The sequence below is a fragment of the Manduca sexta genome, unplaced genomic scaffold (genome assembly GCF_014839805.1).
Source record: "Manduca sexta isolate Smith_Timp_Sample1 unplaced genomic scaffold, JHU_Msex_v1.0 HiC_scaffold_2771, whole genome shotgun sequence".
In the NCBI taxonomy this organism is placed as follows: Eukaryota; Metazoa; Arthropoda; class Insecta; order Lepidoptera; family Sphingidae; genus Manduca; species Manduca sexta.
This window is the reverse complement of record NW_023593769.1, coordinates 1-20,015: the sequence shown is the minus strand read 5'-3', so window position 1 is coordinate 20,015 and position 20,015 is coordinate 1. Positions and strand designations below refer to the sequence as shown.

General features: G+C 37.1%; 2 protein-coding genes and 1 long non-coding RNA gene across 3 annotated transcripts; 2 read left to right on the top strand and 1 right to left on the bottom strand.

Annotated features, from left to right (window-relative positions):
- Window positions 1-4,064: 4,064 nt before the first annotated feature.
- Window positions 4,065-16,320, top strand: LOC115444478 (nucleolar protein 4-like; the record flags this gene model as incomplete). The annotated part of the gene is given in 8 exon segments (XM_037446234.1): window positions 4,065-4,192; window positions 4,714-4,884; window positions 5,130-5,476; window positions 5,775-6,050; window positions 10,635-10,715; window positions 12,317-12,390; window positions 12,881-12,973; window positions 13,639-16,320. Coding segments are annotated over 8 exon segments (1,406 nt in total), but the record flags the coding sequence as incomplete, so codon positions are not given.
- On the top strand, window positions 7,288-10,507 carry LOC119192417. Its single transcript, XM_037446235.1, has 2 exons — window positions 7,288-8,152; window positions 9,001-10,507. Exons 1-2 carry the CDS (start codon window positions 8,067-8,069, stop codon window positions 9,809-9,811), a joined length of 897 nt encoding a protein of 298 aa, XP_037302132.1. The 5' UTR covers window positions 7,288-8,066; the 3' UTR covers window positions 9,812-10,507.
- Window positions 16,321-17,392: 1,072 nt separating the features above from the next.
- On the bottom strand, window positions 17,393-19,914 carry LOC119192418. Its single transcript, XR_005113639.1, has 2 exons — window positions 19,844-19,914; window positions 17,393-17,616 (listed from the first exon to the last, which is right to left on the bottom strand). It is a non-coding gene; the product is annotated as an uncharacterized LOC119192418 (long non-coding RNA).
- Between the last annotated feature and the right edge of the window lie 101 nt (window positions 19,915-20,015).

Here is a 20,015-nt window from a genome sequence, read left to right as displayed (position 1 = left end):
TAGGAAATCGGGCTCGGGGAAGCGGAGTGGTGTAAGTGTTTTTTGTATTTTCTGTAGAATACTGGCAACTAAAGTATTCTCATAGGAAGTCACTTTAGTCAGAAAATAAGTTTATTGTTCGATTTTTTCATGAAAGGTGAGATGGGGTGAGTGCAAGCTTCCGACAATTTCACCGACACAACTGCACGATATGGCATAACTAAACAAAGCCAAACAAATAAATAATGTAATCGCTAAAGTTTTGTACTTACCGGTTATGGACTTCAAAAACATTGGCCAAAGAAAATTAAAAAACTTCTACGCTTTTGGCGTTTTTATACTTGATCATATAGTATTTTTGTATTTATTTTAAATAATTAAATCAAACTGCTTTTGATCAACTTCCATAAAAAAATCATAAAAATAAGCTATGATATCAAATCCTAACTTCAACGCGTTGAACCCAAATTTTAAATATAAATAAGTCTTATACCCAAGGTAACGCATGCTATTGCCATTATCTGTGGTATTGCCAACATCAAGTTAAAACATCCAGTTTCGGCAGTTGACATTTGACTAGCGGCTTGCATAATGGCCGGGGCTCGAACAGTTATTTTTGCCGCCTTGAAGCCATATAGAGGCGGCCGGCAGACGTCGTGGGCCACCTTCTCCAATTATTTATAGATGTACTAGGGCTGAGACCTCTAGTAAAGACAATTTAATTATACACATACGTAAAAAAAATTTTTTTGATGCTAACTTTTTGTTAAATATTTAAAACATTATGTTTGCTTTGCCATATCTGTTTAATAAGTATATCTTTTATTGCTTTAAAGAAATAGTATTTTTTACAAACAGTTCTCATATTATGGGAAAAAGTGTAGGTATAATAACGGAATTTATGTTATTTATATTGTATTTTGATAATTGGGATTACAGCGCTAATTAGTTCGCTGTGGCATTTACTTAACTGTAGGTATTTTAAAAATATTTCCCTACTTACATCTGAAACTAATCCACACTTAAAAATAATTACCGACTCTCCCTACCTCAAATTCCCGCCACACGCAACCGTCAAGCCATTTAAATTTGGAATTCATCGACAAACAACCCTGTTCAAATTAATGTTCCACAGATAATAAAACAAAAAGGGTGCAATTAAAAAAGCATTTAAGCCGCAACGTTGGCAGCCCTGCGTCCCATCGGGTTGACATTTAGAGGCAGATGCGCCGACACCGTCGGTTTCTCGTTAATTCCCGTGGCAACTAACCGGACATGCTAAATAATGCGAAATTATAGGATTGTGACGTACGCACACCGGCGCCGTAACGTGCTATTACGGTATTTAAATACCATGTAATAAAATGGCTGAGTGTAAGTTGAAATTGAATTATATTTTCCCGCCTTATAGATTGATTGGGTTATGCTAAAGACTACTTGATTAGAGACAGACCCGAGTGTTGTACATCCTGCTTTAAAGGTTTAGCTTACTACGAGTAGAAAAGACTTTCCCTTATTCATAGACGTTATTTTTCTAAGGACGGAGCATTGCTGTGATAACAAGCCTGTTTCTGAACTGAGCTCATTCTGCGTAGATCGGACTGTCAACAGCAAAAAAATGTATAATTGTAAAATGTAGGTAGTTATTGTAACTTTAACTTTTCGGACGACCAACACCTTGGTCCAACCGTGACCATGAAGGCTGGAGTTTTGAAATGTTGGGAGAAACTCGTAATATAAGAAGCCGCGATAAAATCTAAAAAAGAGTTTTATTTCGATGTCCAACATTCGCGTAAACATAAGAAATCATTATGTAAAACAAAAATAGTTTTGATTTTATTTGTTGAGAAAAGAATGTTTTGTTTAAACTAGATGTATTATTGTTGATTTAAAGGATTTTTTTTTAACTTCTTGAAGCCGAATACTACCGCTGTGTTGATTGACCTCCAAACAGTCACTGATTAGTTTAGATTTTTAGGGCCTTTAAAGCTTTAGTTGGGTTTATTATTGATGTACAAGCTTGCACTTCCACGGTATTTTTTCTTTTTATTCATTGTTTTTAGGTTCTTTACAGTAAATTACAATCTAAAGACTAATAACTTCCAGGGGTTAATATTAATACGATTTAACGTATCGACAAATATATACATTTAAAATGTTATCGCCAAGGGTCTGAAACTAAATGTTCCAACACCTTACTTCGAAAAATTATCTTCTTATTAGATTTACGGTGCAGGTTTTGGAATTTACGTCCAGGGCTTCGGGATTTACGATTTTCTTGTAACTAATAAAAATAGACATTTACTGTGGCGTGTCTAATTAAAATGTTAGTGAATAGACTAGTTGATGCTCGCGGTTGCGTTTGTGGGAAGCTTTAGGTAACCCATAAAAGGAGCAATAACACTCAGAACTTTGTTATTACAAGGGCATTATGTAAGCCATGTTATGTTAAATCTCATAATATAATTAAGATCAGGAGGGCTATTCCGTATATGGGGGCAAATGCGTCTTTTTGCAACTACAGGCGTTCTAATCAAAGGACAGCTTTTGTATGTGGTTTAGGTAAATAGGGGATTTTTCAGCCATTTTATTTATATGGCTATTTTTTATTGCTTTGTACGACGATTGTAGCCGTTCACCTGATGGTAAACGATACGACCGCCCATAAACAGTAGAAACACCAACCAATACTTGCGCGATGTGGCGCTCCTCCCCGTGTGCAATCAATTAGCTATGGTTTCACTAGTCTATGTAACACTTATTGAAAATGATGAATACCCTAGAAGACCCTGAGCTCATTCTGCGTAGAAAGGACCATCAACAGCTAAAAAAAGAAATTGTACAAATGTAAAATGTAGGTAACTAGCTGCTGCTGCTACTGCTGCTAGCTGTACCTTTTATTTTTCGGTCAACCAACACCTCAGTCCCTCCTGTGACCACGAAGGCTACAAAATCTTCGAAACGTTGAGAGAAAATATAAAAACCGTGATAAAATCCGGAAAAAGTTTCATTTCAATGCCTATTGTCTGATTTTAATATTTTTTTAAGACTATGGACACGGGACTTTGGGCCTTAAACGATAAAATACGCTAAGCATTGCCGAGGTTAATGGTAGGAAATGAAGCGAAGGAGTTTCCATAAAAACGCGAATTTTACTACCTCTCCCATCGGGTTTTAATGCTGGGCTTACTTGAAATAACGGTATCCTTGAGATTTGAGGTTATGGCGACAGATATCGGTTATAGAGCCGAAGATAAAATGAGTAGAAAACTCATCAATATTAAATTTACAAATATTATTAATCTGTGGTCATTCCAAACATTTTGTCTTTTAAATTATTTAGTTAAATACCAAACAGTAATTTTAAAGACATAAATTAGCACTTATGGTTTCTTGATTAATGGGAGGGATTTAGTTTTCTAAAAAATGCAATTGAATACGTAACTGTTTATTGCTAAACATGTAAACAACAAATAAAAAGGAATTATTTGTTTGATTAAGATCTGGAACTTACTAAACTAATTAAATCCATTTTTATGATATCATTACTTTAATCCCAGAAACGATTTTCATGTAAGTCGCGGAAGCCACGAAAAAATCTGAAGAGTTAATAAATAAGTATTTCTAAGTTTCGCCCACGTGAGAATCTTCTTCGAATTAAAGATGTTAAAATAAAATAAAATATAGTCTATTTGGAAAAAGACGGCAAAGTAACCTAAAATGAACCTAACTGTCGAAATCAACATTTTACTGTAAATAAAATAAAAATAATTAACTTTGTGACAGTTATTTTAAAATTGAATGAATATACGAGTATTATACCTTTATTTATTATCTCAATATTTAATGTAATTGATAAATATTAATAATATTTATATGATCCAGTTTCCCTAAATTGAAATTGGCATAATATATCACAATAGCCATAAAATATTTATTTGAAAAAAAGAAATTATTCTTTTATATTAATACTTCGAATCGACCCCGATTTAATCAAAGAAAATAAGCACATGAACGAACAATTAATTCTCATTGATTTATCTAGAAATCGTTTATTCTTACGTAACCCAACTTGATGCTTGCAGGCCGCAACGGCGACATCTCAGAGACGGGTGGTGAGAGCATGGCGGATTTGTGGGCGTCGTACCACAGCGCGCTCGGGCTCGGCAGCAAGCCGCCCAAGCCGCCTACACCACTGACCACTGGTCACTCGGTGAGTTTTAAGGTTGAACCGATCATTATTTATTTGTTATTTAAGGCATAGTTTAGTTTTTAGTCGTTGCTAGTTCGGAATGGAAATGCTGAAGAGTCGATCTACAGTCTCAAATCAAGGCATATCTTTTGAAGTTTTACGTGTTTTACTGCCTTTATTATGGTGAGGGAGAATGTTGCATCGTGATAACTAGCCTAAACTTTTTATGTCTTGGATGAAAGAGGCCTGTGTACAGGAGTTCCGTATTATATTTTTATATTATAGTGCTCATGTTATTACAGGCGATCTTAACACAAATTGCCAAGTTAGGAAGCATACAATTTAGCATAAATTAACCTGACATAAATAAGAACTCAGAAGAGAGTTTTTAAACACTCAAACTATAAGGACTAAGATGGAAGTTCAAAGGCTCCATAGAGAAAAAAATATCTATACTTACACACGGGTAGAGCCGAGAGCAAAAAATCGTTTAAGGTGTAATTTAAAATCAAAAAGCTAGACAATAACCTTTTGCCCCATAGAGTCCGATCCACGTTGGTTCAGCGACTCCTGTAGAGCCAGGGTCTACGCATGATGAGACATCGTCTTCGGATCGTACGAAGGATGATGACGATGCTGGTGCTTCTGATGACGACAGTGATGATAGAGTCGACCCGCAGCATCATGATCCTGAGCGACTGAAGGCTTTTAATGTAAGTGATGGAATAGAATTAGTTGCTAAAAGATGTGTTAAGTAAGTAGCGTTCTGTGATAGGTTTTGTGGGACTAACGTAAAGTATACTCTTCAAGAATTTTTTGGAGTGGTCTTGTACTGGTTCTGACCGATAAAATTTTTGAAACCAGAATTGTGAACATCAAACAAAATTAGTTGATAGCTTTACAATCTCTAAAACAAATGTTATGTAACCATTTAATTAATAACTAAATTAAATTCCAGATGTTCGTCCGTCTATTCGTGGACGAGAATTTAGACAGGATAGTTCCTATCTCGAAGCAGCCGAAGGAGAAGATCCAGGCGATCATAGACTCGTGCACTCGACAGTTCCCAGAGTTCGCCGAGCGAGCGCGCAAGCGCATCAGGACTTACTTGAAGAGCTGCAGGCGGAATAAGAAGGTCCGCGGTGATATACCCACCTGCGGGAATGGAGGGAGCACTCCAGCATCAGGCAGCGCCTGGGATACAGCGGTGAGGGTTCGATCTGCTGCAATATTGTGTTTATTACTACTGAGCCTACTTTCGAGCATATTTTTGTCTTTCACAGTACTCTTGTTTTTCGATGGTGAGTACTCGGTTTGTTAGTAATGGCTTGAAGATTTTCTAATATAACCTATTTCCAGGATAAAATATTATCATTTATAATATTGTGTCCTAAAAAAGTCTTTATGTAGAATTTAATAGAGTAATATGAATTTATCCAAGGATTTTCCAGTGTATTAGTAGGGTAACTGACATGCCAATAACATAGACAAAACTTAGTTCCATTTCTAGACTCTACTTGAACCAGTAGTTTTTCAAGTGCTAATGCGAAACTAATTAGCTTACAATTCGAAAATCTAAATATTTTATATTTGGATTTGACAGATTATTAAAGAATCGCAAATTTAAAATCATTATTCAACAGGCGATAGACACAACAGCGACTTCGGCTGTCGCTTCATCGTTCCTGAGCCTGTACAGCGGCGCCATGAGCAGCCCCGCCTCCACCGTGGCCAGCAGCACCACCACATCGCTCTCAGGGTTGAAGGCGGCTGCAGACACCACGCGGCCCTCCGCTAGCCCCACCATGGACGCAGCTCTGAACAATAACTCGCTCAAGATCGACAATGCTAACGGGAATACGGGCAGTAAGACTGCCAGGTGAGTACTAGGGTAACATGAATCTATAAGATATCAATTAACCATGGTAGTCATGCTATCTTGAATAGTATCAGATATTTTAAACTACCAATCGAGCTGTGTACTAGGGTAGCATTATAAAGTTTTCGTTTTCTTTATCGATTTCTGATTTAGCATACTGACTTTTAACAGAATAAGATTTACGCGAGCGAAGTCGCGAGCTAGTCATTCATATAAAGATTTCAGTATATACCATAGATATCCTCAGTCTACTTTTGAAATTACTAACAATAGACAATATGTAGCGTCGCAAACGGATGTCCGGATCCAATATCCGTTGGAAGTTACACCAGCTTTCGAAACTTAACTGTTTCGTGGTTCGGACCAGATTTCAGACCAATTAGTATTATAACTTATACGAGGGCTAATAACGTTTCCCACAACTTGTAAAAGTAAAAAGAATTAATATCTTATATGAATCCTCTGAAATATATTACTTAATTATGACTTAGATTTCTTGTGTGAAAACAGATTGTTTAACCATTACATGATAATTATCCCTTAATGACATTCATTTAAGAATGTAAAATTATTGCCCTAAGATGTTGATGTATTGCCCTAATATTTTTATTCCATGGTGAAAAAAAAAAAACTAAACAATATCCAGTCGATATTTGATTTTGAAAAAAAAAATTAGATTTGTTCACTTTCAGATTATTTAAGGCTTAGAAAACGTGATAAAAAATAAAATTAAGCGAAATAGATTCAATAAAAATACTTATTTCTTGCACAAGGTCATTTTGGTAATGCGTTACTAAATGAAAACCTACACATATTTTTTTGAAAGTAACACTACAATTATTTACTAGAACCATAGGTAAAAAGAAAAAAGTTTAAGTATCGAGCAAAATAAATATCAATAAAAAGTAATTTTAATTACACGCCCTAATGCTACTACTACTCTAAGATAATTGGTCGCAGCGGCAATATCATACTGTCACATGGTGAAAATATTCGAAGGATAATTTTTGGCACAATGTTAGCACAGGTAAAGACGAGTATGTGATTTCATTTATTAACGCAATGTCAAAATGATCGTATATCTACCTATAAATACTCGAAAATGGTTTAGTTTTAAGCAAAATTTGTGGCACATATTGTGGCATGAGGAAAGATCCAAAGTCCAAACAGAGTCCAAGCTATATTCAACGTTTATCATTTTTGTCTAAAAATTAAAGTCATATAATATATTATTAATTTTACCCATTTTTCTCTTCGAAATATATGTAAAAGTTTCATTTAACTTTCGTGCCGTGAAACATGGAGTAAAACATTTACTTTCTAAACAGATAAAATATATATTTTAGCCTATAATCAGCGCATAATAAATATGAATCGATAGACACCTCATTTATCAAAATCGGTTTATTAGAAGCGACGCTAGAGTAATCATAAAATGATGGACACATACCTATCTCAGTGGCGTAGTTTTGCGTGCGCCCTACACTTACCGCTCTGAGGTCTCGGGGTCGAATCCGGGTCGGTCAAAGTTGTCATGGATTTTTCTACTACCATAAAACCCCTGAGTTTAGAATTTGTATATTAAAAGGCTCCCCCCCTATCATCATGGGACGCAATAAACAAAAAGTCCGTGTGCAAGTTGACCCCTACTTCTTCGGGGATAAGAGTGTGTCGTATATAAAATTATGTTGTCAAAATCATGGTGGTCGAGCAAAAATGAACCATAAATACAACAATTACACGCACACAGAGCAGCGATGTGTGCGTGATCTCACCGACGCGACGGGTTCACGGACACACCGCCGGCGTCGAGCGGCGTTCAGACCGGTTTGAACCGCCTCAGTTGCGGTATGAATAACAGGGCTAGTACGCCGCGCGCATTCGACACTGACGCATTGTAGTTTTAGTGCTATTTAAACATGCTTTAATCAAATAAGACACTTATGTATTGATAAATAAGAATTAAAGTTGATAAACAATAACCAAGATTTAAGTGAGACATTTGAATATTCGAAAATGCCGAACACTTGTACTGTGTGTATGAACAATTCCGGGAAGAATAGGGATATTTCTTTTTTTTCGTACCCGAAGGATCAAGCGAAGTAAGTATACAAAACATAATAAGTAAGTATATAACATAGTAATTCATATTTTAAGCATTCCTTTAATATTTACTGTCTCGATGGCCTAGTGCGGTGAGACTGCCATGCTGAGGTTTCGGGTTCGATGATTCATCTCAGGGTCGCGTCAAATTTATTTGTAGATTGCGATATTTTTAACCGCCTCGTTGGCGTAGCTGTAAGCGCGGTACGACCTTTGCTCTTAAGTCTTGGGTTCGAATCCCGGGAAGTGATATTGCGTTTTTCTGCTCAGTATCAGTCCGGAGTCTGGAATTTGTGTCCGATATGGCTTTAGGCTCGCTCCATATCATAATAAGTAAAAAAATGATACTAGACTGTCAATTATATGCTACTTTTGCTGCTCGTAATGATGTACATATTAATTATTAATTGACTGCCTTGGTGGCGTAGTTGTAATGTGTATATGGTACGAGTAAGACTACCGCGCTGAGGTTCTGGGTTCGAATCCTGGGTTGGCCCAAAAATAATTGTGACTGGGTTTTTCTATCTTAAAAATTACTCAATCGTAGCTCGGAGTCAGGAAGTTGGCGGTGTGAGACCCCCGTGCTTCGGAAAGCATGTAAAGCTTTTGGTCCTGTGCCTGATCTGTCTCGGGTCATGAAGTATTGCAGTCTCACCGGACTATGAGAGTGAAGGAATAGAGAGTGCACTTGTGTATTGCGAACTATAATATCTCCTGCGTACCTGGTTGATCTCCGTTAAGATAGGCCGCCGGGGCCGAAATTCGACTAGAAGGAATTCATTCACATATTAATAAGTTTATATTATTTAACCAAGCACACATAAGTAAGTTATACATTTTATTGCAGAAGACACGAATGGCTCCAAGTAGTTGGGCGACAAGATTTAATTGGCAAATTGGATAAGGTTAAAGCCAGAAGAAATTACAGAATATGCGAGCGTCACTTTGAGCCGAGTTGTGTAAAATTTTCCAAAAATAAAACCGTGAAATATCTAAGTGATGATGCATATCCTACACTTAATATGATGATAACACCACCCACTGATGATTGCGCAAGTACAGTTAAATATGAAGCATCTGAAATGAATCAGCATGATGTTTCTATGGTTGTTGATGACGAGATATCTTTTTCTCAAAATTCATCATACTATGATAACAGCGCAAGTACAATTAATTGTGAACCTGCAAGTTATCAGAATTATTATGATGATGTTCCTTTGGATATTGAGGATAGGGCATCTATTTCCGCAAATATGGCACCCGTCGAAGAAGCTGCAAGTACAAATCCAATAAAAATAAAATGTGAAGGATTACCTGCGAATGATGTTTCTTCAGATGTTGATGATAAAACATCCCTTTTCGTGAATTCTCCATCGATAGGAGACGATGGAGATACAAGTAAAATAAAAATAGAATATGAAGAAGTACCTGTAACTATTGAGAATTATGAACAAATTTCTCTAAATGTCGATAATAAAACAAGTACATCGCAAAATGAAGCAATTGATTTGGACAGAGTGACGAAAGAAGATTTTTTGAAATTATGTGATAAATTTTTGAGCAAAAGCATGAGCGAGCTTATAAAATCGCAAATTAACGTGAAAATTGAACCTGCTGACGGGTACAGTCTAGCTTTAAAGCCCATTGTACACGGTTAGAGTAAATGATATAGTAGTGGATTAGAATACTGACTATACCGATGTAAACAGTTTATTAGAGTACAGTGCTAAACTGACTACTAAACCTGGTAGAGCTCTTGGAACTGGTAGAATAGTATGCTAGTTGACTCTACTGTTTACTGTATCCGTGTTCACCGGGCTTTAAGAACTTTATACATATACTTTTCTGAACGGCGGGACTGTTCGTAAGATTCCGGCTAGGTAACATCGCTGTAGCCAAGTAATTTTTGGGCATTTTGAGACTTAAAATCGAATGTCTTTAAAGTTATTTATGAATCAACAGAATTACTTATCGAATGGATCCGGAACCGTAATGTGTGATAATTATTAAATAACTTATTTTAGTGTGTGTCAAATTAATTCGATTTTATATAAAATAAATATACACATTTTGCTATGTTTATATTTTTACCTAATTTATTTGAGATATACTTTTATTATGTATCAATCGTCAACCCTCACAGTATAGGTAACTTAGAACATCGCGTTATTAGGTAGTTTGGGCTCTGTATGGATTTTTTCTTATGGACATTGAATAGGTATACCCAGGCCTTTTTGTCACTTCTTTTTTGAAGGCACGCCAGTTATCAAAACTTGCAAGTCCATAATTTTTGTGACATCCTTTCCCCCCTTCTCCTTTCTGTACATTTTAATGGCAATTTAGTCGATTTTTCAGAAATTTCTTTTGGGGGTACTGTGTGCCGCGTACCCTACAAAAAAACCCTGGGTATACCTACGAGTAAAGCTCTCCATCAATTGGAAACTCTTTCCAATATTAATTGCGCATGATTGGCTGTTTCAGTCCCGCGTCATCGCCCGCACCTCTTTTCAGAACTTCGTTCCCGACCACGTTCGGCACACCGCAGACGTTCGGCAGGCAAAAGTATGTATCAACAATCTTCTATCTTCTATCTATATACTTATAATAAATCTGTAGAGAGGTCAATTCTGTACTGTACTGTGAAATATATTTCCAAAATAACTATCAGGGGGTGATTAGGGATCGATACTGATGCCAAAAATGCAATTAGTAAAATTTTTGTCCGTCTGTCTGTCTGTCTGTCTGTCTGTATAACCGTTATAGAAACAAAAACTACTCGACGGATTTTAACGAAACTTGGTACAATTATTTGTCATATTCCTGTGCTGGTTATAGTATACTTTTCATCACGCTACAATTAATAGGAGCAGAGCAGTGAAGGGAAATGTTGGGAAAACGGGAGAAGTTACTCAATTTTTTAAGCTTCCGTCGCGTGTGCAACCTTAATGGTTAGAGCTACACAGAAATCATGTATGACGGAAATGTTCTCCTTAAAATTATGTAAAAAATATCCCACGACAGCATATGTCTATCTTTTATGGTTGACTCACAATAACACGTGTAACTCTCGATAGCTTAGCAGTTCGAAGCTTTCTCATTATATTTGCCTACTCTTACGTTTATAACACTCTCAGTCAACCCTAATTAAAAAGTTAACATTATTAAATATTCCATAAAAAAGAATCATAGAAATCGGTATAGAAACACCAACGTTATACATGAAATACGCTAATAATAAGCCATCATGCGTGAATACTGAATCATGCTATAAGGATTATTTTTGTATATATATAAGGTCGCGAACGCACAGGCAGACGGCTTGCTTGGCACCTAGAGGCTAGCGAATCACCTAGCGAGTAGCTTCGTAAAACGAACATTCTCGAACGTTCGCGACCGGCTCCATTTTTGAAGTCCGAAATCCACGCGGGCGAAGCTGCGAGCGGAAGCTAGTCTTAACTAAATCTTTTTCTTTTTATTTTGGTAGGAGATTTCATTACAGAATGTGGAATGAAGTTTAAGGAAAAGATGACAGCAAATCGTGTGTTCCTTGATTATCGGCACGACACTATATAGTAATATCAGCCCTGTATTATGTACTTGCCCACTGCTGAGCACGGGCCTCCTCTACTACTAAGAGGGATTAGGCCTTAGTCCACCACGCTGGCCTAGTGCGGATTGAGTAGATTTTACACATCTTCGAAATTCATATAGAGAACTTCACAGATGTGCAGGTTTCCTCACTATGTTTTCTTTCACTGTTCAAGCGAACGATAAATTCACAAAGAATACTCACATGATTTTTAGAAAAGTCAGAGGTGTGTGCCCTTGGGATTTGAACCTGCGGACATTCGTCTTGGCAGTCCGTTCCAAACCCAACTAGGCTATCGCCGCTTATACGACACTATACAGAATGTAGAATAAATCCTGAGGAAAATATGAGACCTAATGATGACTTGATTATAGACTTGATTATGGTTTTCGTGGCTAATTTATTCTTCGTCGAATTATGATTCCATTCCACACTACATTCACTAATGGACTGATTTTTTAATATCAGACAAAAAAATTGTGATTATATTTTAGTAGAAAGATAGATTGGTACTAGGATACCATAACGCGAAAGAGATAAGAATACATTAATAATTATTTCCTGTCAATTCCAGTACTACGACTAACCCGGCGACTGCCTTGTCGAGCAGCGCTCTGCTGTCCACACTGACTGCTCTGCCGCCAACTGGTAAGAATACTTACAGAAGAGTTACTTATACGCATTTAGTTTAAAATTGTAAAAAAAGTAGTTCAAAATAGCGTCGGAGTGAAGCGAGCCACAGTGCTACGTTCACTGTTGCCCTGGCATGTAATGTAGAAGACTGCACTTAGAAACCTTGACTATTAAAGAACATTAAGAACTGTGTCGAAATTGTATTATAGTTCCGATCTTACCAATAGTATTAACGAGAATAGTAATAGTGTGATAGCTTATTTCTTTGTATAGAACAGGGGTTTTAGCCAAGATACAGTTTTACAATCGTTAACGCTAACGTCATATATGTGAATGATATATCCTAACGATTGACTTATCGATAGCATATGTCGTTACCAGTCGAACTAAAATTCCCATACATTTTTTACGTTTTCCATTAAGGTTCATAATTGCAGACCAGGCATCTCAGCTATGGCCCCAGGGCGGAAACATGTAAGTGTGTCATGATTTTGTATGTTTCCAGGCGTGGGTGTGAACGCGGCGATGGCTGCGTACCAGAGCGCTCTGCTGTCCGCCATGGCTGCGCACACGCACACCTTCCCCACCAGCCTCAGTGGTAAATAATATACTAATAATAGTTAAGTTGTTTGCTGGTGGTAGAATATTTTATATTCTCCCGAATAGCGACCACCGTACACAAGGTGTGAAAACCCGCCATAGTTACTCATATGTGTCGCGTTACGGGATCAGTCTGTGTGTATCCGGTTTCACCAGGCCTGCATAATTAGCCGAGTCATTTCTCGTCAGTCCACATTCTATTGGATCCACTGCAGAGTTATTTCTCGTCAGTCGACATTCTATCGGACACCCTTCACTTACCGTCAGGTACAGTGGGGTCATTTGCATTCCGGAACAAAAAAATAGAGTTTTAGAATGTGGCAAAAAAATACAACACAACTCCGTGTCGTTTTAATCGGATTGGTTGAGAGACTAACACGTGACTGACGCATTAGTTTCTCGATCAACAATCATAATAAAATCATAAATTAAACGACATTGACTTATGAGTCGCGTTTCTTGGGACTTTGTCTGTATGTTTGTACACGCATATCGCAAAAACTACTGCATAGTTTTCATGCAGTTTTCACCGATGTAATACTCAACATCTAACTTGAAATATAGGCTCCATTCATGGTGAATATAAAGCGCGACTTTTATCATAGAATAACTACACCACGAGCAAAAGCTATGGTTTTATATAAATTAAAATCCCATTTTCAGCCCCAACAGATTTGTCTTTGAAAACCACGTCGACCCCGACTCCGCTGCACGTGACCACTGCTTCATCGCTCACCGGAACAACCTCCACCCAGTCCAAGTCCAACCTGCTGTCCCACAAGCTGTCTGGAGCCGAAGTGGGTGCTGTACGACAGCTCATCACCGGCTACCGCGAGTCTGCTGCCTTCCTGCTGAGATCCGCCGATGAGCTCGAGGCTCTCCTCCTGAACCAACCCTAGGATACAGCCAAGCCGATGACGGACATATTTGGATTCAAATTCGGATATTTCTAGAACATTCGGACCCAAATTGTGAAGTGTGAGGTGTTGGTATGTTATGTTTATGGATTGCATTGGATTGTTTTATGTTTTGGTATGGAAATTGTGATGTTCCGAATGATTTTGGTGAATTTATTTGTCCGTTTTCGATGAATATTGCGAATCAATTATCGAAATTACTTGGACTGACGTTGAAAATATGCCAATTTTTGACTTTGACATTTTTTTATTGAATAGACATAGAGTTCATTTTGCAATAGCACCGGGTAGTAATATGAATATTTCAATGCATCGTAGTTAATTCAATTTTTGCCATAGTCACTGCTTATACTGTGTAACTCAAGTCATTATTTATTTTATGTTGGCAACATTAATAGTCGCATACGGTGCTCACAATATATTTCTTAATGTTGCCAACTTAAAACTTGTCCATGTATATTACGAGTAATTAAATTTCTACTAAAGTCTTTTGGCACTGTTGTCAATACTTGTCAAAATTAAATTGACGTGAATTTCGGCAATGATGCCATGAGTGTTGCCATTTGAAACTCGTTGGAAGAGTACAAAATTATTTTTGTGTATATTTTAGGATGTAAGAGAAAAAAATCAGGGAGATTCTAGTTCTAGATTTTAAAAATTCTTGCCTGGTGCGACGGTATAGGTTAGGCATCGAGCGTTTGATTTCTTTTCATGTCTCCACGCCGTTGGGGCAGCTGGGTTCAGTTTTAAGGGTCTGGTGTACCCCATTTCCGACGAGACGTCCCGGAAGGCTCAAAATTCAACCACGGAGCGGATTTTACATTCCTATTGACCCGACAATTGCGAGGTCCCGTGGAACCCCAGCTGTGCCAACGAAATTTTAAAGGTAATTTTAACAGAGTTTAATATAGTTTAACGTGGCATTCTAGATGTAAGGGGCACGAATTTATTTGTTAATTTCTGTGTACTGATAGTGCAGTAGATGTATTTATGTATTTAATTTATAATTATTTATAAAAGTGTTTTCTTGTGATTGGCTCCATCCAAATTAAATTAAGTTTTCTTTGCTGTAACTTGTTATAAGTATTTTGATGTTCGCAAGCTTATTCAATGAACGGTGTTTCTTTTATACCTTTCACGCATATTGAAGTTGGTATTAAAATTGTTATAAATTTATGTATTGATGTCATCTCATGTCTGTACGGGCTTGGCAACCCTATTATGATATAACAGCTAAAATGGAAACGTTATTCTGACCTTCCAGTCTAGGTTTTCTCAATTGAGAATTTAACGTAAACCAACAAAGTAATGCGTGAAGGGACGTATCCAGTTAACAAATAACATCGAATTTGGTTCAGCAATCTGCCCGCGTCCGTGCACGACGTGCGGTTGTATATCTATTTGTTACCATAGATTTATGGCCAAGTACTGTAAGTAGTATAAGAGTTACTTGCTTATGTACAAATGTTCCACACTGCGTCAAATTTTTAACATTTTTCCCACGTTTGGCCTAATTATGTTCGATGGAAGTGGATCGAGTACGTCATTGTTAACTTTGTTTATTCTGGCCAGTGTTAGATGTTTTCTATATTTCTGTAATATCTTCTTTTGTTGTTAGAATTTTAAATACATTTACAATAGAATAATTACGGTTACATAAACGCTTATTATGTTGCTATTAATTTGATTGCTCAATTTGTGAGCGTTGTGGACGCGGCTTTATATTTGAAGTAGCCAATCAGATGTCGTTGTTGCAATGACGTCATGTTATACACCAATGAGAGCGCAGTATTTTCTAAACGTCTCGCCACAATGATCACATGAACGAGTCCGCAAACTGTATAATAGTTTTACAACTTTGCCAGTTTTTCTCAATAGAATAACAAGCTTGACGCAAATTTCAAAATACATAAAAAAGAAATTGTAAATTCACTTTTGAATACAAAAATTGCCAAAGAAACGAATTGATTTATAATTGTGTGAATGGAATTGCTTGGTTTAGTATATTTTAAGCTTTTATTGTTTTTATAAAGTCATTCCAATATTTTTCTAAAAGCGATACTATCGGTGCGAAGGGAGGAAACTGTGTAGTCATTGTAAAAGATAAAAAATATGTAAAAAGTATGTTTAGAATTATAAAAAAAAAGTTTAGTATAACTTGGAAGTTAATGTTGGAATAACGCGAATGGTGGTAAAAAAACGTTGAGAAAAAGAATTTGTTAGACATTAAAATATATTATTATTAGAGATGTATAAATGGTTTACGATTATTATTATTAGTTCAGAGAATAACAAAATGAAGTGAAAAGAATACAAAATGACGATTGTTACTATTAACGATATGAGAATTTAGTTATAATTTTGCAATTTCAAAATGTGAGTTTTACAATTTTGAAAAAAGAAAATATTAAATATGCTCATATACTGATACTTGGTTTTATTTCGCCTTGTATCCTTTATCCATTTACCGCCATTTTGAATAAACGATTCCAACCGTTCTTTTTGATCTGTCTCAAATATTGACCAATCAGAACAAAGTATTTTGACAAGCTTACAAATGAGTTATTTTGATTGGTTCATTCGGAATCGGATTGAGATTGTTTATTGAAAATAGCTGTTAGACAAGTTTATGTAAAAAGTATGCTGATTATACGTGTCGGTCTTTCTTAGGTTAACGCGAGCGTAGGCACATTGATAGAAGGCGAGAGCTATTGTAGATGTTCGGAAAGTTTGAAAATAAAACAATACAAGTGGCCGCGAAATGTGAAGTTTTATAAACGGAACCCGATAATATTGGGTACTGGGGCCTTATTTTCTATCCCGCACGCTATTTTAACAGTGCGTAACAAGCACGTAAAACAACGTATCATGTTTAGGACTATAGAATTTGGCTTACAGAATACCATTCCACGCACATTTCTTGAAGATATCATGACACGGCTGCGTTACGCGTTTACACTGTCATATAGAATAAGGGCCCAGATATGCATAAATGCGGCCTGCAAAGCGTGCCGATGATAATTATATACTACATAAACTCTATATTTAAAGGAAGCCGGCAGGAATCGGTTAATATTGACCCTTTGCACTGACAAGCGGTCATTATACACAAGTTTTGTGGAGCTACACACTTGTTCCTATCAATTTTAATTGTTTTCAAACAATACAGTGAGGACGCACAGTGCGCCTGAATGCATAGTGTCAGCAATTCCATAGTTTTCGTTTTCTTTTTGCATCTTTTTCATCGCATATCCAATTGAAGTCGAAATGCAATTCTGTCCTATAAAGTTATGTGTGTATTGTTTGTGAATTATCGCTTGCTGTAACGGTGAAGGGAAACATCGTGAGGAAACTTGCATACCTGAGAAGTTCCCTATAGGCATTTTGAGGTTATGTGAAATCTTTCAATCCGCACTAGGCCAGTGTGGTGTACTTAAAACCTAATCCCTCTCAGTAGTAGAGGTCCGTGCCCAGCTGTGGGACAGTATATAATACAAGGCTACTATGATAATTTTATTAATATATTACAGAAGTACCAGGGTATCAATAAGGCAGAGTAGGTGGCGTGGTAGTGGTGGTTGTGATGTGCATCCGCGGGCGCTTGTCCAGGAAGGGGTAATATCGCTCGTCTGCCATCAGGACCCTGGTCGCGTTCATTATAAAGTCCATGTTGGATTGCGATGCTAAGTACGAGAACATTGCTGGAAACCGCTCCGTGCCGCATCTGTGAAATATGTATTACTTAGTACTTACTTATATATATATATAACAATATTATTACTTGATACCAAAGAGCCTCGACCAACATCTTCGGAAGCTCTCAATTGGCCGTTGGGTCGGAAGCCAGATGCAAAAGGCAGTATTCCTGGACACGGCGCGAATTGTGAGGAGATTACTCACTTTGAATCCCTAATCGCCGGTGGCCTGGGTCTTGAGCTTCGCCATCGGAGGGTCATTAATTTTTTTATTTTTATATGTATGTTTTCATTTTAATGGATATGTAAAATGTAAAAAAACTTTAAAATAAAGAGAATTAACCATTATTATTTACTTATTCAATGAGCGAAGTGGAATACCAAACAATACTTTGTAATTCAAGGTGTTGGATGGTGTTTCCACTGTTTATGTGCGGTCGTATCGCTTACCATCTGGCGAACCGCAAGCTTGTCTCTTTATTCAAAGCAATAAAATATATATTGTTTGTAATTCCACTGCGTTCGCCATTCTAAGACATGAGATGTTAAGTTTTATTATGTTCAGTAGTTATACTGGCTACAATGTTCTTCAAACCGGAACACAACAGTGACTACACACTGCTGCTGGGCGGCAGAAATATACATTGATGTGGTACCTACCCAGGCTGACTCACAAATATCGGTGCAAGGAAGACATACTACAGCATGAATGTATTTTTAAAAAGAACTTGTAGATTGTATAATGGTATTATTAATGATTTTAACTATAATACATAAACATCTCCTACCGGCGTATTTTGTTAGCAAGTTCCATTTCGCACTGGTTTGTATAATGATTATGTTACGCGTATGTGAGATATTATAATAAAACTATTTTACGGATTTTATCGCGTTCTTTTCATAATCTTCTCCCGAGGAACTAATTTGCATGATTTGCATGGTGACTAGGTCCTGAATTAGTACATAGCTTCTTTTTATTCCGGGTAATCTTCTCTTGGAAGAAATACTTGATTTATTAATCTTGTGAAATAGGTGTTGTTGCCGACATATAGATGGCGCTACCGACCGCTATAGTAATTTATTTAGGCTAGCACATAATAGGTTGCTTTCTAACAGCCGGTCTCAATATATTATTGACTGATTCAAATAGTTGAAATGCTTTGTAAAGTAAAGACATCTAGTGTCGAAATTGTGAACTGGTTTCTATGAACACGATAAGTTGTTTTTGGTTTATGATTAATCTATGATTGCATTATTATTCAACGTTAAACAATAAATCGGTGCCTGCCTCGGTGGCGTAGTTGTACTGCATGCGCGGTGCGGCAGCGCTGTGAGGTCCTGGGTTCGAATCGCGGGTCGGGCAAAGTGATATTTGGGTTTTTCTGCTCAGTATCAGCCAGGAGTGTGGAATTTGCGCCCGATATGGCGATAGGCTCATCCCCTATCACATCATGGGACGGAACACATTTGGCGAAAAGTGGGTGCCTTGGTTGCGCCTCTACATACGCCTTCGGGGATAAAATGCGTGATATTGTGTGTGTGTGTGTGTTAAACAATAAATACCATTACTGATTACGCAAATGAACGTTTTAATAAATAATCACAACGTTACATGCTTATTTTGCTTGTCTCGGAGGCCTAGTTGGATTACGGCAGGACTGTTGTGCTGAGGTTTCGGTTTCAATAACCGGGTCAGGAAGTGATATTACGTTTTTTCACTTAATGTAAGCCCGGAGTCAGATGTGCCCGATATGGTGATAGGCTCGCTCTTATCGTATGATGGGGTTGAATATATACGGCGGTACCTTAAGGCGATACCTCAAGGTCCATTTTCATACATTTTGTTTCGGCCTTTAAAATTTAATATGACGAAATTTTAAAGGCAGAAATATCCATGATTATTAATTATTTTACGTTTTTCTTTCAACTGCGAGAACTAATCACTAACTAGACGTGAATTTAAATTCTTTACTTGCCAATACTTGTTTAGTTACCCAGATTAAAGGTGAAACAAAATGTATGAAAATGGACCTTGAGGTATCGCCTTAAACTGATTTTGAAAAGACAACAGTTTCTTGCCCGTTCTCTCTTGGTGAGAACTGCTTTCCGAACTGGTAGAGTTAATATTGACAGAATCTAAATAATGTATAACATTTTACGGGTTCAAATAAATTATTTAATTTCATCAGCAGCACCTCTGCCTATCCTTTCGAGAATAATAGTATTATGTTTTCCAAGCGTGATATTTTTACTCACAGTTTTCGTATTCCCCACGAGGCCATTCCCCACAACACTCCATCACTGACTGCAGGCGCTCCTGTATCACGCTGGTATAAGACAGGAAAACCTTAGATTAAATAAAGATTTCTACCAGTGGCGTAGTTGTGTTGCGGTTATACGCCGTGTTGAAGTTTCGGATACGATGCTT